Source organism: Sycon ciliatum, chromosome 1 (genome assembly GCF_964019385.1).
Source record: "Sycon ciliatum chromosome 1, ocSycCili1.1, whole genome shotgun sequence".
Classification (NCBI taxonomy): Eukaryota; Metazoa; Porifera; class Calcarea; order Leucosolenida; family Sycettidae; genus Sycon; species Sycon ciliatum.
The window spans coordinates 97829261-97851942 of record NC_088643.1 but is presented as its reverse complement, the minus strand read 5'-3'; the positions used below and the strand labels follow the sequence as shown (position 1 = coordinate 97851942).

Genomic DNA, 22682 nt, shown 5'->3' with positions numbered 1-22682 from the left:
CTCCATGGTGGCTGAAAACGCCTACCCGGACGTCCCAAGTGCTTGGCGGATAAACTACAACTGCAATGACAACAAATTATAGCGAAGCCACCAAGAGGAAAGCACTTTCAAAGCGATATCGCAAGAAGTCTTTCCGCTTTGATCGCGGTGACTAAAAAACGACATCGGTTTGGTTTTTCGCAAATATTGGCATTTTGAAAAATCGCCAGGACCCCGGTTCTTGCTGCCGATTCCTCATATATAATAATAATAATACTCAATCTGCGGGCAGAACTGTTTCGTCCTTTGTGGACTCGTCAGCGCAGCACAGAGGAAATGAGGCCGAACCTGATAGCAATGGAAATAAAAATTTCCTAATAATAATAATAATATAATAATAAAGCATTTCGGAACTTCTTCCTTCCTTCAGAACTAAAAAAACTTCAAATGAAAAAGGCTGGGAAGTACATACATGAACATCGCGTCTGGACCGTAAAAATACAGCCTGTCACAGGAAACTTGATCACGTCCTGCAGCAACCCTGCATGCTGGATGCATGCCAAGTGTGCAGCGCGTGCACAGCATGCCCCGTCTCGACCCCTCTCGTTTATTGTGCAAATGGTCTATTCTCCTCGCTCGACTCTATTTACTCGTCGTTCGAAACGACATTCTGTTGCGCATCATTTTCAGGAACCTGCTGTTCCTGGTTTCCACTGCACGTCGCCTGTCCGTCCTTTGACACGGCCGCAGTTTCTTCCGAACTACCTGGAGCGGGATCTGACGCGCCTTCGACTTAAGAGAGCATGTCTGAGAATACCAAAGTATGTGTGCAAGTGGATCTCTCCGATTTCGCTCAAAATTTGCAGGTAGGTTCCCTTTGGGGTGTGGATCGCTCGTGCAAAGCCCTTGAAAAAGTTTCTGAAGGGAACCGTGAAATTTGCATACCCCTCAAAAATGGCCGAAATATCACATTATTTATGGGTCTAGAAACGAGTCACGCCACAGCGTATACGAACAAGCTATGAACAAAACTCCATCAAGCCAACATTGCCTCACCTTAGAAGAGTTCCTGGAGCAGTACCGCTTAGCCACGCCAGCATCCCAGAAGACGAGGTCCATCACCCCCTGACGCCACAAATGATCGTCTTGAAAATAGCCAATTTACAAGCGCTGGCAAAACAGCCAGCTACGTCCTCAATTGGCCAGAACTATACACCGGCAGATAGTAGAACACCTCTTCTAGCGCTGAGGACATGTCCCCCATCTTCCTTTTGGGGTTTTCTTGAAATAAACTTTTTTGAATTTTTCCACTCGACCATGCTGAAATACGGCCAAAGTCATACCTGCGCAGGAAAGCTCGCCCCTCCGCGACGTCTCCTCAGCAATTTCTACTCCAACACTACTCCCAAGGCCGCAGAACAAAGTGTAGTGTTGACTCTGACAAGGAAAAGCAGCGGTGATCACTTGTCACTCCAAACGACAAGCTTCTCCTTGCGCCACCAATAAATTTTTGTGCGACTGTTGATGCAAAAGTGACTGAAGGCCTGATCAGCTGAGCGCAGTTTTTGAATTTTATTGCAAGATGCACGGTGAAATCACGTGCCTTGTGACGCAAGAATGCCAAGTCGCGTGGATCACGGCTCACGAGATTTCAGAGTCACCTTTGTCAAGTGCGCTTGTTACTCGCCTTGAACGCCCGTTGGTCTGGAAGTGATCACACTTCTGTTGTTACTGCGCTCAAGAACACGCTGACCGTGTTGTAGGCCTACGAACCGGGACTTTCCCTGACCATGTAGGTCGAAGACCAGTGAAATGATGATGAAATCACATTCTTTATGACGTAAGAAATCTCTCATGCAGTTCACGCAACAAGTGCGTGCAGCCAGTGCTACTCGCGTTCCAGTCAACACAAAGGGACCGAGCTAGCCGCTTTTGTCGAGCATCGACATGAAAACAAGGGACTTTACTGTTGGACTATATTCGGGATTGCAGGAGGTAAGTGTGAAAGACGAATAACTCTCCATGCTGTACGAGGGGCATATTTCAACGGCTTGCTGCCATTGCAACACTCCTAGGACAGTTTGTGGGGGTTCTCAGCAGTTCAAGCAGGAAATGAAACTCATCTTACCTCTGCCATCATGGTCTGTTCCGAGTAGCGTTCCAGGCACATTCGCGATCGATGGCCGCGTATCGTGATGCAGGAAGCGTCATCCTACGTCACAGAGCACGCGATCTCATCGTGCATCTTGCAATAAGATTCAAAAACTGCGCTCAGGCCTTCAGTCACTTTTGCATCAACAGTCGCACAAACATTTATTGGTGGCGCAAGGAGAAGCTTGTCGTTTGGAGTGACAAGTGATCACCGCTGCTTTTCCTTGTCAGAGTCAACACTACACTTTGTTCTGCGGCCTTGGGAGTAGTGTTGGAGTAGAAATTGCTGAGGAGACGTCGCGGAGGGGCGAGCTTTCCTGCGCAGGTATGACTTTGGCCGTATTTCAGCATGGTCGAGTGGAAAAATTCAAAAAAGTTTATTTCAAGAAAACCCCAAAAGGAAGATGGGGGACATGTCCTCAGCGCTAGAAGAGGTGTTCTACTATCTGCCGGTGTATAGTTCTGGCCAATTGAGGACGTAGCTGGCTGTTTTGCCAGCGCTTGTAAATTGGCTATTTTCAAGACGATCATTTGTGGCGTCAGGGGGTGATGGACCTCGTCTTCTGGGATGCTGGCGTGGCTAAGCGGTACTGCTCCAGGAACTCTTCTAAGGTGAGGCAATGTTGGCTTGATGGAGTTTTGTTCATAGCTTGTTCGTATACGCTGTGGCGTGACTCGTTTCTAGACCCATAAATAATGTGATATTTCGGCCATTTTTGAGGGGTATGCAAATTTCAAGGTTCCCTTCAGAAACTTTTTCAAGGGCTTTGCACGAGCGATCCACACCCCAAAGGGAACCTACCTGCAAATTTTGAGCGAAATCGGAGAGATCCACTTGCACACATACTTTGGTATTCTCAGACATGCTCTCTTAAGTACTGTCCATCACTCTAATTACTGAGAGTAACCATCCATTCTTAACTTTCAAGCAGTAACCGCTGCATTTTGGCCACTCAGTAACTATTAGTGCTTGCATTCCGTTTCCCACACGCACCTGCACACTTCCCCGCATGCACACTAACACATGCATGTGCGTGCTTACATACACCCATCACTATACACACCTCTATCCGGTTGTGCACTTTCATTTCTCTCGGGTGTTTTTCTTTTCCTTTTTTTCACAAACATCACATGTAGCAGAGCTCAAAAGAGACTGAAGCGGAAAGGTAAGCATTTGCTGCCTTGTACGCGAACTGTTCTATTATTAGGCAACGAAGAGACAGTAACTTTATTAAGGCGATAAATAGTATAAGTGAAGCGGACATTACGAAATGATGAATGAGAATACATGTATCGAAATCCTTTTTTGGTGTGGTAGTAGGTGGAAGCAAATTTTGTTGCTCCGCCAATCGGCTACTTACTTTTGTTTTTTTTGTCGAGAACTGACCAAGGAAGCACAGCTATGGCTGACTCAACCCTAGACCTAGCCCTAATCGAGTTCAATGTGTTGCAGCAGGTAGCCAAGGACGCCCGAATTCCAGGATGGGACGACCTATCCAGGGCGGACCTCGTGCTCGCTCTCCGTTAGCAAGGCCAGGGAGCCAGCGCACCAGCCAGAGAAGCGCCATCTGAAACCGGTATGGAACCAATTGTATCAGAACTGTTAGACGTAGTCCGAGCACTGTCAAATGAGATTTCGCAACTACGAAAATTAATGTGATTGAAACAAGTATGTCTTCGCAAGAAAATTTCGAAGCCCAATTGTCACGATTGCGGGAAGAGATGGGGGAGCTCAAAAGTCAGCAAGTGCGAGCCCCGGGAGTGCCACTACCCACTCGGTACCAACCGAATACGTACGCTGCACCCCTTTCACGTGCATCTACTACAGAGCCCAATGTACAAGTAGGTCCAAATATGTACACTTCTACCATTCCTGGCACATCCTCTACAGAGCCCATGGTACAAGTAGGTTCCCAGTACGCACCTCCCGCACCCAAACATGGCACGCGAATGACCAGCTCTGGCACTCCTGGTGACACTGACCGTAATGGTTGGCAGTACCCTCCACGCGCACACATGACTCGTGCTCCCGCACTGCAGCGTTCTATTACATCACAGTACAAAAAGCCGATGTCCAGTAAGCGAGGCAGCCTCCAGGGGGCAGAAAGGATCAAGCGGAAGTGCTTCTACCTCGGAAATGTCGATCCTGGGTGTGAGGCTGACTCTATTTTTTTTTTTTTTTTTTTTTTAATGTTTATTTGAATTCGGATAGCTCAACAGTACAGAAGTACAACTACAAGAGTACCGAATAGAAGGCCCTATCAGGGAGTGGTGCAAAAAGAAAGCAGTTGACGTCCTCAGTTGCTCAATTTCGGAGTCCAAGTACTTTGGTACTGCTTATGCTCACTATTGTTGCTGAAGAGTGGCAGCCTGACATAATCTGCCTAACTGAAACTTGGCTCGACCCGAATATTGCACTTAGTATTACGCGTTATGGCACCTTCCGGAGGGACAGGCCCCCTGCAGAGAATAAGTCCGGGACAAGTGCAAGAGGTTATGGTGGTGTTGGTATCCTTGTTCGACAGAATAAGTTTAAGTCTGTTGCCATGCGTCCCGATCTAGCTCGCGATGGGTGCGAAGCCGTTTGGGTTCAACTGCAGCCGTATCCGGCTGCGGCTGAGCCGATCCTCCTCTGCTGGAGTTATCGTCCACCTTCTGCTAAGCCAAAAGATATAGCAAGGTGCTGCCAGACTCTCGAAGACGTACTCATTACTCTTCCTCTTTCATCTTCTCATGTTATCTTGACAGGTGATTTTACCAGCAAGCACACGTCATGGTGTTCGACAGATTCGACCAATATTGCCGGTGCTGAATTGTATCGCACGCTCAGTCCATTTGGTCTTCACCAACTCGTCAACACATGTACATACACCTCACCCTTTGGTGTCCAAGCCTGCCTGGATTTGGTGTTTAGTAACCGTGCCAATCTCTCGTCTTGCGTCGAAACTGACTGCCCTCTGGGCGCCTCAGACCATGCCATTGTGAACTGCTACTTCGACATCCCCCTGCCTCAGTCTCCCCGCGGAACAACGTCTCAAGCTCAGGAGCCTAACCTATGTCTTTCGATCTTCGACATGTCACACCTGCTGTGTGGGAGGCGGTCAATGCAGACTTAGACTCAGAACCTTGGAACTCATTAATATCCTCAGACGTGGACAGTGCACTTAGTAACCTGCACAGTGTCCTGCAGACTGTGCTGTCAAAGTATGTACCCCTTCATAGCTCCCGCAAACCAAATCAAACTCCCTTAACCCTTTCCATGCCAGCCTGTTTTCCTGTGTTGGCCACGCATTGTTCAGGCGCTGAGCTCAACTGTTCAAAGCTGCACGCGCACATCAGAACAAAATATATTGCTATTTCACTATACCTTGATGGATTTTCACGATCCATGGCTTGTTGGAAAGATCTGGACAACAGGAAGCCATTTCAGGGACTCACAGCGCGACAGGCATACCAGGGCCACTTCCATCGCCTCTCAAAGTCCCCCTACCATGCCTGAAAACAAAAAAAACGACTGCCTCTCATGTTTTCTTTCGTCTTCTTGCTCATTGTGAACTGATTTTCACGATTCAAACTGCGTTGGAAAGCTGAGATTCAAGCGCGTTTGTTGCAGCTGACTGCGCACGCGCTGTGTCTAGGGGAAATCCCCTAGCCCGCACGATGTCGCGCACAAAAATTTGAATCGATCGCCAAAAAATGAAATTTGCGCATTCTGGCCGTCCAATTTATCGCCGCTCGGTCATCCCTTATCGTATCGCGAAGAACTTTATATCCCTGGAAAGCTGAGCTCAAGACCTTTCCAGCGATGTCTCAACCCTAGCAGTCCGAGATATTTTGACAGAGTTACGACAGTTTGTACACTCGTCTATAGCGCGCGATACACATGAACTGTACAGTGTACATTGTACAGTGTAGGCAGAACGCGTAAACGCGTCCACGGCCAATCGGCTCATACTAAAAAAACGCGTATACGCGTCCATGGCATGGAAAGGGTTAACCCCAGGGTCTACGCGCAAATATCATCCATGGGTTTCCACTGAACTACGCAAGGCTATCAAGTTGAAGCGTGACCTATTCAGCCTCTCCAAGAAATTCCCTACGGACTACAACCTATCAGCATATAAGGCACCGCGGAACCAGGTGAGACATCTCTCCTGCTGGTGCCACCGTCAGTACATCCGTTCAATCAAAACAACACTTACCTCAGGCAGCACTACGCTTCACAAGTTTGTCCGCAGTCAGCGATCGCACAAAGTAAAACCTGGCATCCCTGACATTGCAAGCCCTGATGGGCTGCTGGTGTCTGACAGCTTCGAAACAGCAACCATCCTCAACAAGCAGTTTACCTCTGTCGCAGTGCCTGATGACCCACGTTTAGTAATACCCCCTCTCCAATATGACACTCGTCTTACTCGCCAATTCACCCGCGTTCATATCACTACAGCAGATGTTCGTAAAGCCATCTGAAACCTGAAATCTGGGAAAGCGCCAGGGCTACAGTCCATTCAGAAAAAGATGAACTTCTAGCTTCTAGCCATAAATGGGTCAAACGTTGAGTTTTTTTAGAATTTTTTTATGCAATCCCTTATGGAATCCTCTTCCAATTATGTTTCTAAAGTCTATTTCTCCAAAAAGCAAGCGGTAACAAGAATAGTATTTCGGCCAGGTTTTGCCCCAAGAGCACTGAATTGGGAAAGACCATCAAAAGCCAGGCCGTTTGATCCTGCCTGCAACAGTGCATTGTACGGTTCGAACCCCAGTTCAGGTACCCTTTTTGGACCCTTTTTCAAATTTCAAACTTCACAGCACTGCACTGTGTACGATAAAATCTTGAAAATTCGCCAAATACGGGAGCTCGCCAGAGCCAGAGCCCATCTTTTTGTGAATGGACTGTAGACGGTATCACGAACAAGATGATAAAGAAGCTAGCTCCTGCGATTTCTTTTCCACTTAGCCGCCTATTTAACCTCTCCTTTACCACAGGCAAGTTCCCTACTGACTGGAAACTGGCTAAAATTGTGCCTATTTACAAGTGCAAAGCCAGCAAATCTCACGCTAGTAACTATCGCCCAATTTCCCTCCTGTCCTGTATTTCCAAACTTTGCGAACGGCTCTTCTTCACTCAATTATATAATCATATTTCTCCTGCTCTGGATCCCGCGCAATCTGGGTTTCGTCGTGGTAACTGGACCGCTCTACAGCTCACCAAGCTGATCCAAAACATTGCCGACCATCGTCATATGGGGCGGAAAGTTACCATGTGCTTTTTCGACCTCGAGAAAGCTTTCGACACCGTGTGGCACCGTGCATTACTTGCTAAACTCTCCAAAGTTTTCGGTGTGTGTGACTCAGCGCTGGAGTGGATTACAGACTACCCATCTGACAGAACGCAAGTTGTCTTTGTAGGTGGACTTCTCTCAGATGCTTCACCTGTTCTGTCCGGAGTGCCCCAGGGATCCATCCTAGGGCCCCTCCGTTTCCTAGTGTATATAAAATTTAATGATCTTCCCAGTCATGTTGAAGGTGTGTCCTTATTTGCTTACGATACTGCACTGCTCCGGTTCAATGAGTGTCTAGACAGGCTGCGAGACAGTCTCTAGCGCGGTATCAACGAAATCCATCAGTGGATGACTACCTGGAGACTAAAACCTAATAACGCCAAGACTGAGATATTATTCCTGCCGAACTCAGAGCCAACCTATGCATTCACTCTGCCCGGATCCCTCACAGACCTCACAGTGGTAAAACAACACAAACATCTTGGTTTGGTCATTGACTCAGACTTATCGTTTAGTAGACATGTCGACTATATCTGTAGCAAAGTCAGTAAAGCTGTTGGCTACCTCGTGTCTCACTGCTCCCACCTACCGCTTGAATGCATTCTCCTTTTTTATCATTGCTATATTCTCCCCATTTTCTCTATTGCTCACCCGCCTGGTCATCCCTACTAAGTAAATCGTTAATGAGTACCCTGGAAGTCAACAATAAGAGTCAACAATATCCGTTAGTTACATCCCGAACTTTGCGTACAGATAGAAAATGTGTTGTCGCTACAATGGTTTGGTGTTACTCCTCGTCGAGGTGTTAACAATGCAACTTAATTTGCTCACTATGTTCTTGTCACTATTATTATTTCTAATATGGCAATAAGTAGGACGAGCTGAAGCGACATGTGGACTACTTTATTAACAATGTAAGCGATGGAGACGATGCAAGAAACAACCTAAAGGGTAAGGAAAAATACATGTAAGAAGAAAAAGGGCAATGGAAAAAAAAAAGATGATTCGAACAAGTTTTCGTACAACACTCTTCAGGAATCACCGTTGTACTAAAGAACAAAATGAGAACAAAGGAAATAATATAGCAATCAAGGTAGGGTGACACGATACAATGACAGCACTAGAATATCGAGGTGCGATTTCTCACAAAAGTGTGCAGAAAACAAGGGTATACAAGTAAGAACTAAGCGTGACAAGTGTGTATCAGCAACAAAAAACAAAAAAGTGAGAACGAATGATAATAATAACAATAATAAACAAGAAGGTGACAAAACACATTTAGGCACAAGTGGCAACAACGTTGCCACACTACACAACAGAACATTATTTGAACAATTTTAAGGTAATAACACTATCTTTCTGGACACACAAATTCGGCTTATGAATGCGCTGACAAACAGCTTCCAAAACTTGTAACTGCAAAAGATAACCATGACGAGCACGGCACAAAACAGAAAAACAGGAATCAGAATAAGTACGACAACAGTCAGTACTAGAAACCAAATGATTGTATACTGAAGACTTGTTATTACGAGACGGACGCACACAATCTCGACTCACGCGCACACCCTCACACTCACTCTCACCCTCACTCAGCTCACCTTCCCCCTCACTGTCCGAATCAGAACCTGCTCCGTCATCCACCGCGGTTTGACTCTCCTCCTCACTTGCATCGTCCTGCGTCTCACCTTCACCACCCACGCCAACCCTGAATGCCGTTGCCTTCACGTCAGTCGTCGTCCTTTCCGATTGTTTCCTTTGTATTTTTACCGTGAATTCATAGGTCCGGTTGTAATCTGCTGTAGATCTCCGTGGTCTGTCATCTGCTGCTTTGTTTTGTGGATTAGTTGTTGTTGTTGTTGGATGTGAACCTGGTGTTGTTGTTGGATGTGCAGCTGGTGTTGTTGTTGCAGCCATGGTTGTTGGTCTTTCTGTTGGATCCAGCTCTGGTTCCGGTGGGACAAATCGACCGCCGCGGGTGCTCCCCACCAACACAGACCTCGAAGGAGGAGGGTCAGGGGGAGGCAGAGGTGCTGTCACCACTCGAGGCACAGCCCCATGCAAAGCACCCAGAGACACAGACTTAGGCACACCCGAGGGCTGCACCAATGGCGGTTCCGCACGCACCTCCAAAGAGCTGCCAAGCTCCAGCCCGTCCAACACAGATGTCAGAGGGGGAGTGGCAGACAGCGGCAGGGAACTATCCTGCCGTCTAGGTGATGGGTTTTTCCTAGGCCTCCCGCGTTTGGGCCTCTCAGATTGCGCACTGGGTGGAAGGATGTGAAGTGGAGTGTGTTGTTTGATACGTGCGTTCAGGTGCTGAACAGTCCTACCAACATACCGACTAGCACAATGTCGGCATTCGAAGTTGTAGATAACATGACTGAGGTGGAGGGTTGGTAGGACGTCCTTCCGCACCGTGAACGCACGCATTGTTGTGAAGACTGGCACAAAATGTACTGCATAATAAGTACGACGGACGATAGACTTGACTGCGTGACACACTTTGATCGATTCCTGCCCCTTCCATGGCAAACATAGATAGACGGGACAGCGAGGTGGACCAATCAGCACCGATTTCGGTTTCTGCTCCATGGACAGAAACTTACGCAACAAGAATTCCGGACTTACGCAACAAGAATTCCAGACGCAGGACGATGCAAGTGAGGAGGAGAGTCAAACCGCGGTGGATGACGGAGCAGGTTCTGATTCGGACAGTGAGGGGGAAGGTGAGCTGAGTGAGGGTGAGAGTGAGTGTGAGGGTGTGCGCGTGAGTCGAGATTGTGTGCGTCCGTCTCGTAATAACAAGTCTTCAGTATACAATCATTTGGTTTCTAGTACTGACTGTTGTCGTACTTATTCTGATTCCTGTTTTTCTGTTTTGTGCCGTGCTCGTCATGGTTATCTTTTGCAGTTACAAGTTTTGGAAGCTGTTTGTCAGCGCATTCATAAGCCGAATTTGTGTGTCCAGAAAGATAGTGTTATTACCTTAAAATTGTTCAAATAATGTTCTGTTGTGTAGTGTGGCAACGTTGTTGCCACTTGTGCCTAAATGTGTTTTGTCACCTTCTTGTTTATTATTGTTATTATTATCATTCGTTCTCACTTTTTTGTTTTTTGTTGCTGATACACACTTGTCACGCTTAGTTCTTACTTGTATACCCTTGTTTTCTGCACACTTTTGTGAGAAATCGCACCTCGATATTCTAGTGCTGTCATTGTATCGTGTCACCCTACCTTGATTGCTATATTATTTCCTTTGTTCTCATTTTGTTCTTTAGTACAACGGTGATTCCTGAAGAGTGTTGTACGAAAACTTGTTCGAATCATCTTTTTTTTTTCCATTGCCCTTTTTCTTCTTACATGTATTTTTCCTTACCCTTTAGGTTGTTTCTTGCATCGTCTCCATCGCTTACATTGTTAATAAAGTAGTCCACATGTCGCTTCAGCTCGTCCTACTTATTGCCATATTAAAATTATTGTCTCCTCGTCGAATTATTATTATTTCCTTCGAGTTTTGTGTCGTGCAGAACTTGATAATTTTCCACCTTGCCACGAGTGTTGTTATCTCATATCTTTACGCTATATAAGTTTTAGTCTTTCCAACTTGAGCCATTCCCTGTAAAATCCTTGATGAGAAGGGACCAAAAACGTTCGGATAATTTGACAAGTGCCTGATTTTGACTGGATGTGTGTTTGCGTGGATACTTACGACCCAACACGTACCTTCGTTATTAAAAAAAAAATAATAATAATAATAATAATAAAACACCGCTCCCGGCACGAAGAGCTAGATTGGGCTTTTCCAGGAGAACGGTCTTCTGCGGGTTAGGATAATACCCATACTTTGGACCGACATCGGATATCACATGCCAGTACGACAGCAATGTCAGCACCTTTTCTGCAGCAGCCTGATCATTGGCATACCACATTTGTCCCGGAGAGTGGCAGACCTGCCAATGCCGAAAGAGGGGAATCAAGGCCAAAGCATAAAAGGCCATTGCTAATGGGTCGCCTTGACAAGTACCCTCTCTCGACTGGATCACTGCACCACCGTCCAGGAGAAGTGGGATGTCGCTTTCGTACGTGTTGATGAACACACTTTCGACAGCAGGTAAAGTAGTATAGGGGAGGGGGTTCTCGCTCACCTGAGGGTGAGCCAAAATCAACTTTTTCGATTGGCCCTATCCGGCCAATCTCTCAAGTCTCTACCCTCCCCTATACTACTGTATTGAAGGATAGACCCTCCAACTACTGATTTTCCCAATCTCTAAAGTTGGCTCACCCCAATTCCAGAAAAGTGAGCCAACTTGCTCCCTCCAAGAAATGAGACCGAAATCGGAAGTGAGCCAACTTGAGCTTTTTTCACTTACCCCGATTTAATCTATATTAGAGGATCTGAGGGCTCTCAAACTCGATCTTGATTCACTTCGAGGACTGATTGGGATCGGTTCCTGAGTCAACTTCGGGAAATCCAGCTTTGGATGAGGATTTGGATATTGTTAAGCTAACTTTGGACCAACTTTCTGAAAAGACATTTCACAATCCTAAAATGGGCAACTCATACCCATTTTCCATCTCATCATCAACAATATATTTCCCATCTTCTTGCTCTCGTGTTATCTATTCAGCATACTCAACTGTTTCCCATTTTAGTTTTGCTAAGGCATTGACCATTTCCATATCTCTTTTCTTGTTTTCATCAACTTTTTTTGTAATTGGTGGTCTCCCCTCAACAAGATTAGTGTTTCTTCTGTGGGTATGAACGTTGTATTTTTCACCTGATCATCTTTACATGAGGTTGGTGGATTCGAAAGTGTGTAGGTCTTTATCCTTCTTTCTATGATATCTTTTTTTATTTGTCTTTGAAATACAGCAGTTGTAATTGGAATGAGAAGAAGAAGGAAAAGGAGGTATATCAAGTGGTTAGATTTACCCGATGTTCCCGATGAAATTCCCGATGTTGTCGGTGATGCCGATGTATTCGTTGGTGTCGGTGTTGTTGGAGCTACCGTTGTTGACATCGTTCTCTGTATTGTAGGTATTAACCTTGTTGGTTTTCCTGTTGTTAGCGGTGCCACAGATGCTCCTGGTACATTATAAGGAGAAATAAGTGGTTGAGAAGGAACACAGACAATATGATCGCCCTCTACCCAACATTTATTCCCAGGAAATGACAAGGAATGTTAAACACTACACAACATGAAAATTTCTAAGAGGACAGATATCATTTTCAGTTTCATCATATTTATTCTATCATAAACCTTTTCTTTTTTCCCATCAGACCATACCAGTTACATCAAAGGTTGAGGGTGGTCTTGGTAGATAGTTCCCACCAAGCTTATCTGGTAATGACATCGGATCAAATTCCAATCTTACTGGTGGGTGTGTTTCTAAGTTTCTTGGATCATTTTCATGGTCAACACTCATCGAACATTTGGAACTTTTTATGAGATAAACGACAGCACCAACTGTCGGAATAGTAATCAGAGATAACAGGTAGAGTTAGGGGTCTGTCAAATGAAGGTTGTTCACGTTTCCTGGCTTCGTCTGATCATAAAGTGGTTGCGTAGTGGTATGGTCTGTTGGCGGTGTTTCACTAGGGATATCAGCTACCAGTAGGAAGTCATCAGTGTATAAGCATCTTGTATCTCGTCCTGATTGCTGCAAGGTGTAGTCTGATTCTTCTTTTTCTGTTTTGTGCCGTGCTCGTCATGGTTATAAGTTGCAGTTGAGTGTGTTAGAAGTTGTTTGTCAACGTATTCATAAGCCTTATCGGTGTGTCCAGAAGGACAGCATTATTCGTCTGAAATTGTTCTAGTAGCAGCTTGTTCTGTCTGTTTGGCCCTGGTTGGCCATGGTGTCATATCTTGTGTCACAGTATACTAGTAGTCTTTACAAGTTCGTTAAGTGCTTTCGCAGTTTTTCCTGTTATTACCTTAGTGCTAGGATTATCATTTTCATAGGTATTGTTTCTTCTCACTCCATTTCTCTTTATTAGTATATTTCTGAACTGTTTTTCATAAGTACAACGTAACTTCCTGAGGAGTGTTGTGCGAAAACTAGTTCGAAGTACGATTTTTTGTTCATCATTTTCTCCATATCACATTTTTTTTCTTCCATGTTCTTCACTGCCTTCGTATCCACTCGTTTTTTGTATACAATAAAAGCCTTTGTGAAATGTCAGTTCAGCTCGTTCCGTTGATCGCAATTCTAAAATTATAATTATAATTAGGGTTTTCAGTACTCATGATCACCCAGTTCCCATTCATCAATGAGAACGTATCCACTCGCAGTTGGTTTTGGTTTTGTCAGTGTGTTGCTGATGACGGTCAGATATGCTGTCGTTACATGATTTTCAGTAATGTATCGGATTACCGCTTTTTCCCCCAACACATCTCGATACGGTACATGTAAACGTCTTCTGCGACCACTTGTTTCTTGATCAACTATAAAAAGATCCTCAGTGACTATCAGTTTGTTGGTTGGACTTTTGTTATTTGGAAAAGCATGAACTATGGCTTCTGGTGGAGTAGTTGATGAGCTTGGGATGATATTCTTCAATTTTTGGACTTTCACCTCTCCATCCTTTCTATTAACATATTCCTTTGTTGTTGCTGAGTAATTCTCTGTTGACTGTCGGAGATTGATGGTGTGTTTCAATCCCATGTTAAGATTTCCTTTCATCTGGTTGGCTCCACTCGTCCAGCGAGTCTGGCTTTGTGATGTGTTGAGATATTCTGATGTCACCACAGATGTTCCTGTTGATGGTTGCTTTACATTCACAATTTCCATTCCACCCAAGTCAAAATGTCCTTTCATGTTCAGTGTTCCACTCACGACCAGTCGTGTTTGATCATCATCAACAAACTTGCTCAATGAAGTTTATTTTTTCCTAACTCACTTCTGACCAACCCCGTTGGAGCCGCACAAGTGGAACTCACACCATCAAAACCAAGATGGCAAATTCTATGATAGTTCATGTCAATATGTATTACGTATGCCAGACCACGACGCGTGGCGTGGCATCAGTAAAACATGGATGTGACACATGCGATTTAGGCCTTTGGCCTCTGGTTGGTGGATCTGATCAATCCTCCCCACCGTTTAGGAGCCGCATCTGACACCTGATCATGGGGTGGTGGCGTCCTACGGAAGAGGAAAGGTGGTTCTTGACCAGGGAGTTGTTCGACACCTTGTTCTTGACCGGCATGGTACGCGAACGAGTCACATTTGTTTTTCATGTCAACATGACCATTCACATCTCCACCAGTTTTATTCAGCTTTTATTCACTGATGACAAATAAATCCCTCTTTTTGGCATAGGAATCAAGACTGATCTTATTAGCTTCCAAGGCGTTTCCAAATTTAGAACCCATCTTCCTTATCTGAGCCGCAATCAGCGAAAACGACCCTTATAGGTTTCGTAATTTGTTCGAGAAAAAGGTCGATTTGTGACGTTCAACGATTTTTGGTCGCGCTGCGAACAGTGCAAAGTGTTCGTATTGAACTCCTTGCTTGAACTTGAAGTAATTTTATTTTGAAGTTGAAGTGGTGTCGAGTGGCGACTCGAGTGTTCCTCGATCTTGTTGCGATGGCTGCGGACTCCAGAGTTGTTCGCAGAGCTGAGCACACGCGGCAGTCATTGTGCACAGCTAGCTCGAGCCTGCAGGGGAGTGGATGCTGAAGTAACCGCTAAAGATCAGAGTGAGGATGAGACGTTCTTCGGTTCCGACGTCGATGTCAACAGTGAGGCGGAATCGCAGCCGTTCCTCCTGCTGCGGTGTGGATCAAGGTGGCCGATGATTCGGCAGAGTCGGGAGATGAGGAGTCGTCAGCTGAGATAACTTCTGAGTTTGGAGCTAGTGACGGGGCCTACGGCAGCCACGTCGTATCTTCATCTGCGGAAGAAGAAATGGAAGATTGCGGAACGACTCGACGCAGGATGAAGCTGCGAAAATGTCGATCATATCTCCGCACTCTTCAGCTATTCTTGCTGCCTACTGCACTGTTTCAAAAGTATTCAGGCTGCCCACCCATATTAGAATGCTGAATATTTATTGTACACATACATCGTATCCATACATTGCACAACTTTGGAGTATCTCTTGTATATTGGTGCATACACCCGTTTTGAATCGCAATAATAAACTTTTTATTTGCTGAGGTCCTTCAGTAGATGTGGTTCAAGAAATTTCTTACCAAAAGGGAATTTTGAAAATGTTGACCCTAAGGGCTGTTTTTGCTGGTTGAGGCCCATCTATCTATATATTGAGGCCCATCTATCTATATATTTTTTTCATACAATAAGAGTTGTACATGACTCTTATTGTTCGTCTCAAGATAAAGTAAACTTAGTGCGTAACCTTGTAGATCGTGCGAAGCGTATTTGTTCGTCCTGCAAGCTGCAGGAAGAGCTTGATTTTCTCCGGTCAGTTTTTGTCAAGAACGGGTACCCTGAGTTTTTGTTGCAGAAGTTCTTGAAAGTCGAACAAACTACGAAGGCTCCTATGATTGGTCCTGCTCGTTGTCTTGTTTATTTCTGTTTGCCGTGGAAAGGGCATGAGTCGACTAAAGTTTGTAGTGCAGTCAAGTCTGTTGTTGGTCGAACATACTACGCAGTGCACTTCGTGCCAGTCTTTACGACGATGCGTGCGTTTACGGTGCGGAAGAATGTCCTACCAGCCCATCACCTAAGTCATCTTATTTACGACTTTGAATGCTGCCAATGCGCTAGTCGGTATGTTGGTAGGACTGTTCAGCACCTGAACGCACGCATCAAACAACACACACCACGTCACATACTTCCACCTTGCGCACAACAACTAAGACCGAAGCGAGGGCGACCTAGAAAACAACCAATAACGACACAGCTGTTGCCCACACAACCCGCGGATCCTGGCTCACAGACTGTGCTTGCTCCGCCGTTGCTGGTAGCGGTGGTGGAGGAGAATGGGTGTGGTGGCTCATCGGGTCGGCTTGTGTCGCCGCCTTTGCTCCGGCCGTCGGTGGTTCCCTCATCAGTGCCCCCGGCGGCTTTGGCTGAGGCGGTGCCGCTTGCGGTCCCGGTGCCACTGCCTCCTCCTGATCCTCCACCATCGGTTCTTGCGGCGGTGGAGCTTGCCAGTGGGAGACCGCGAGCATCACTGACAGCTGCATTAACACTACAAATGCCGACTCAAAAAGACGAACCTTGCATATCAGTAGCTTCCACACCAACACCAACAACGCAATCTACAGCAACCACAGCTCGAACTCAGATGACTTTCTCCGCACACCTGAGGAATGAGGCTGCGTCGCTCTGCACTTCAACATCAGCAGTTAGAGCAGCGCCAGCAATCAGTCGATCTTCCTTGCAAAGACAGGGATGGGTCATGCCTTTTTCTCAAGCTCCAGAGTGTCTTGGCAGGGCGTTCAACGTCTTCGCAAAGCAAGGATGAAAGTCGTCCTCGACAAAGTGTTCCGAGCACAACACTGTGAACGATATCGCAGCAAACTGTGGCCCTCTTCTCGCCAGATAGCGAGGATTCAAGAGTGTGGAATGCCAGCATACCCAGGGAATGCATAGAAAGACAAGTGGGTTTCTGAGATAAGCCACTAGGGATGACGGTTGCTGCAAACAAGAACCCAACAGTGGTCCTTGGAAAGCATTTCGGAACTTCTTCCTTCCTTCAGAACTAAAAAAACTTTAAATGAAAAAGGCTGGGAAGTACATACATGAACATCGCGTCTGGACCGTAAAAACACAGCCTGTCACAGGAAACTTGATCACGTCCTGCAGCAACCCTGCATGCTTGATGTATGCCAAGTGTGCAGCGCGTGCACAGCATGCCCCGTCTCGACCCCTCTCGTTTATTGTGTAAAGGGTCTATTCTCCTCGCTCGACTCTATTTACTCGTCGTTCGAAACGACGTTCTGTTGTGCATCATTTTCAGGAGCCTGCTGTTCCTGGTTTCCACTGCACGTCGCCTGTTCGTCCTTTGACACGGCCGCAGTTTCTTCCGAACTACCTGGAGCGGAATCTGACGCGCCTTCGACTTAAGTACTGTCCATCACTCTAATTACTGCGAGTAACCATCCATTCTTAACTTTCAAGCAGTAACCGCTGCATTTTGGCCCCTCAGTAACTATTAGTGCTTGCACTCCGTTTCCCACACGCACCCGCACACTTCCCCGCACGCACACTAGCACATGCATGTGCGTACTTACATACACCCATCTCCATACACACCTCTATCCGGTTGTGCACTTTCATTTCTCTCGGGTGTTTTTCTTTTCCTTTTTTCACAAACATCACATGTAGCAGAGCTCAAAAGAGACTGAAGCGGAAAGGTTAGCATTTGCTGCCTTGTACGCGAACTGTTCTATTATTAGGCGACGAGGAGACAATAACTTTATTAAGGCGATAAATAGTATAAGTGAAGCGGACATTACGAAATGATGAATGAGAATACATGTATCGAAATCCTTTTTTGGTGTGGTAGTAGGTGGAAGCAAATTTTGTTGCTCCGCCAATCGGCTCTTTACTTTTGTTTTGTTTGTCGAGCACTGACCAAGGAAGCACAGCTATGGCTGACTCAACCCTAGACCTAGCCCTGATCGAGTTCAATGTGTTGCAGCAGGTAGCCAATGACGCCCAAATTCCAGGATGGGACGACCTATCTAGGGCGTACCTCGTGTTCGCTCTCCGTAAGCAGGGCCAGGGAGCCAGCGCACCAGCCAGAGGAGCGCCATCTGAAACCGGTATGGTACCAATTGTATCAGAACTGTTAGACGTAGTCCGAGCACTGTCAAATGAGATTTCGCAACTACGAAAATTAATGTGATTGAAACAAGTAAGTCTTCGCAAGAAAACTTCGAAGCCCAATTGTCACGATTGCGGGAAGAGATGGGGGAGCTCAAAAGTCAGCAAGTGCGAGCCTCGGTAGTGCCACTAACCACTCCGTACCAACCGAATACGTACGCTGCCACCCTTTCACGTGCATCTACTACAGAGCCCAATGTACAAGGAGGTCCAAATATGTACACTTCTACCATTCCTGGCGCATTCTCTACAGAGCCCATGGTACAAGTAGGTTCCCAGTACGCACCTCCCGCACCCAAACATGGCACGCGAATGACCAGCTCTAGCACTCCTGGTGACACTGACCGTAATGGTTGGCAGTATCCTCCACGCGCACACATTATTATATATATTTGAGGATTTCCCAAAGACGTAGTCTAAATTGAAGGGAGTTCCATTATAATGGGAGGCTGTAGGGTTGAGATAGCAGACAGTGGAGGGCTAATAATTCGTAATGAACAGCCTAGCAAGAGAAATACAATTATGCTGAATGTTCCAGAATGGTCCTTTAATCAATGATACCTATAGCCTCGGGGTATGCCTTGAAATACGAAATGTATCGAAACAGAAACACAAAAATTAATAAAAATAAGCGCAACGCACAAAGAAGGAGGACAGAGGCATGTCAGTGCGGAGTGGCATTGTGTTTGGTGTCAGAGAAGTGCGTGCAAATGTGACTGTGAAACAGGGACTGCGAGGCTGTGGCTCTCAGGTCTGCGGGCAAGGCATTCCAGACAGTAGCGGTGCGGAAGAGAAATGACCTCCCGGCGTGTTTCCCAACCCGTGGCAGAGTGAATGCGAGTTGGCGGCGGCGAGTACGCGTGGGGCAGTACCCCGCTGCTTCAAAAAGTTCTGGTTGGGTGGTGACCAAATGGAAGAATTCCATAAGGCAGGCGATCTTCCTGCGCCAGGATAGACTTGGCCACCCCAGCTGTTTAAACAATGATGACTTGGGCTCGTCTGATGGGCAAGGGCATCTCTCAAGCTGCATGACTGTGCGAGCTACTTTGGCTTGCAGCCGTTCAAGGGTGAGCCGCTGTGCAGCAGAGAGGGAGGACTCCCATACTGGGGCGGCGTATTCTGCTGTAGGGCGGACATACGTAAGGTACAGCTTCCTGACGATGTCTCCTGTTAAACAGTCAGCCATATGGCACAGAAGAACGCAGCGCTGTCTAAACTTGCTTATTGTCTGTTCAATATGCTCCTCGAAGCTAAGTGTTTCACTCAACAACACTCCCAGGTGACGGTGACTGGTTGACGGCTGGATACCGCGGATGGTCTCTGCAGCTCCTTCCTCAGCGAATGAGATAACAACGGTTTTCGATGGGTTGAAGGTTCCGCCTACTCGGTCGGCCCAGGCAAATGTGTCCTGCAGGGCAGTCTCCATTGGGCTGGTACCTTTGGTTCGTGCTTGGCCGACGGCGGTGTCATCCGCGAATAGGTAAACATCAGCGTGCTGGTTGTGTTTCGAGGCTCTGGGTAGGCTGTTGATATGTACCAGGAAAAGCAATGGCCCGAGGTGGGAACCCTGGGGTACTCCAGACTTGACGGGACGTGGGGAGGACAGATGGTGTTGGACGCGGACACTGAATGTACGCGTATCGAGGTAGTTCTTAAACCAACTCGTAGCCGGAGCATCGCAGATAGTCCCGAGTTGCTGGAGAAGCACGTCATGCGGCACTTTATCGAAGGCCTTCGCAAAATCGAGAAATGCAGCATCGTAAGGGATGCGTTTATCCATGGTCGATGCGATCTTAGTAGTGAGCTGTATCAGCTGGTCAGCTGTGGAGCAATCACGGACAAAGCCGAACTGTTCCGGGACAATGATGTTGTTGACTTCAAGATAGTGACCGAATTTGGTGGCGACAATCTTGTCTAGTGCTTTCGCAATAGCTGGGAGTAGGGTTATAGGGCGGTAGTTGGAGGGATCACACGGGTTACCTTTATTTTTAAATATGAGGATTACTGTTCCCAGCTTCCAGGCACTAGGAAACTCACCTAAGGTGAGGCTAGCGTTAAACAGGTTGGTAACAGAGGACGTTATACAAGGTGCGATCTCTCGGTAGATCCTGTTTGAGATGTTCCCGCCTGTTGCCTTATGCTGCGGGAGCCTTCGGAGCACCCAGTACACTGAGGATTCGGCCAAGACTGGCAGAGAGAATAATTCATTCGGACAGTCGTCGGCTGGTGCTGGTATTGGACCTGTACCGTGAGCAGGAGTGCACTGGCGCTCAAATACCTTCGCGAGCATTTCTGCTTTCTCTGGTTCGCTCTGTGCCGTGTAGCCCTCACACGTTAGGTCAGGAACTTTATCTTTCTTACAGGAGATGTTGGCAAGTGTCTTGGCTTTCTTCCACCAAAGGTGGGCATCTTGCTCATCGTGAATATTCTCACTGAGGCGCTTGAAGTACAGGGTCTTGGCATTTCTTAACTGTTTCTGATATGCATTCCTCTGGGCCTTGTAGGTTAACCAGTATGCTACTGTTTGGTGGCGCTTGGCGGCACGGAAAAGGCGCTGCTTCTGGCGATGAAGGTGATGCAGATGCGGGGTGAACCAAGACTTGGTTTGCTGTCTTCGAGATGAAACTCGTCTGTACGCTAAGCAGCTGGCAATGGCTTGTGTGATGCATGACTCCCATGCCCACCACGCACTCTCGATGGTGGACGCACGAAGCATACACTCCCGGAGTGGAAGAGATGAAAGTTTCTGTCGTAGAGATTGAAAGTCAGTGTTCGCGTAGTCTGGTACAAAGCGGGGCGGCGGGTGCTTTGGGGTGTGCTTTCCTGAGAGATATTTAAAGATTATGGGACAGTGGTCTGATAGCGGATCTAGGACTTCAAGGTCGGATATACGATGCTCTGCGTCTGTGATAACCAGGTCGAGAAGTGATGACTGGCTACCCGTAGCTGAGTATCGCGTTGCGGTGTTTCGGACAATTTGCTGTAGTGCAAGGTCGTCTAACAATCCTGCTAGCTGTTTGCCCTCTGCCGTATCAACATCTGTTGCGTTCCACTGTCGGAGTTTGGCATTGAAATCACCGAGAATGACTGTCGTGCCTGAGGCTGACAGTGCGTTGGCAATGGTGGACTGGAAGGACACAAAAAAGTCGTGTTTTTCTGCTGATGATCGGTGAGGGGGCCTGTAAAACATGTGGAATGTATTCTTTCGACTGTTCTGCGATTCTATAAATTCCACGCAAATGTGCTCCAGTTTGCATTCAAGGTCGGTCCGCCGTTGGAAATGGCACATAAGCGATTGTCAAATATAAACAGCAAGTCCTCCGCCTATCGCGGAGTGTCCGGCACCGTCTCTATCTTTACGCAGGAGGCTGTATCCGGGAATTGAGATGGCTGTATCCGGCAGTGATTGGTAGAACCACGTCTCACAGAGGAATAGGAGGTCAAGGGACGAAGTGTGTAGTAGCGACTCAATGACTGGGATCTTATGAGTGGCGCTTTGGCAGTTGAGTTGGCCTATCCTAAGGTGGAATGAATGTGTTATGGGCGTGTAGGGTGGATGGCTAGATGTCACATCAGCAAGAAGGGCAGGGAGGGGTTCTGCATCGTGAGTAGGATATATACTGGTAGGCCTGGTTAGATTTGACTTAGAGGGGAAAAGCTGGGTGCTAGGGGATTAAGAGACGCCATTTGTAAGAGTGTCCGCAGAATCAGCACAGTAGTAGAATACAGATTGATATGCGCAAAAATGTTCCTGACCACTATTACTAGGATGCTTACTTGCTCAAGTGCCGTTGATGCCTTGCGGCTACTCGTTTGGCAACATCGGCCATCTCTTTCGCGCTGGCCTGCTTTGCACTTTGCTGTTGTATGTCGACATTGAATGCTGGCTGCTGCTCGGGGGTCAGCTGGGTGGGGTTCAGGACATGGGGTGCGAAGGTGTGCTTTCCCGATGCTAGGGTAAAACCTTCTTCATCTGGAGATGAGTGGGCGGCTTTACCTCGGGATGGTGGTGGCAGCGATGGAGCAACAGGTGTAGAGGCCTGCTGCTGTTGCTGCTGCAGCCCTTGGGGAGGATTGGCTGAGTCCACAGATGATTGTTGTTCATCTTGCACGGACCGGCTTTCCTGGGGCAGAGACTCATCGCCAGTCGCTTGTTCCGCGCTGTTGGGGTCAGGGTGCCTGTAATGCCGCTCATCAACAGCGGAGGCATATGTACGGTTTGTCTCTTCATTCTGCTCTGTGCTGGAGGTATCGTTTTCCTGCTGTGAGGTTTCTGAGATCCCGCCGAGGGGGTGCTTTCCCTTGTGTTCGGTCGGGTGTATTTCTCCCCGGCCTGGGGTTGATGCGTCTTTTTCCTGTTGTCCGCCTCCAGCACTGGAAGCCATCAGCGTTCGACTGGCTTGCCTCGAGCAACGTGACGTCGGTCCAACCGCACAACCTCTCCACCAGCCACAACGCTGCCAGCTGCA

At 47.1% G+C, this 22682-nt stretch overlaps 1 protein-coding gene across 3 annotated transcripts in view; it reads right to left on the bottom strand.

The window, feature by feature from the left end:
- Positions 1 to 22682, bottom strand: part of LOC135807198 (leucine-rich repeat neuronal protein 1-like) — a 466844-nt gene that overhangs the window by 85477 nt on the left and 358685 nt on the right. For all 3 annotated transcript variants that reach the window (XM_065321212.1, XM_065321211.1, XM_065321213.1), the window contains exon 14: positions 12346 to 12498. In XM_065321212.1, the coding sequence (XP_065177284.1) occupies positions 12346 to 12498 (153 nt within the window). The remainder of the gene's footprint in view (positions 1 to 12345; positions 12499 to 22682) is intronic.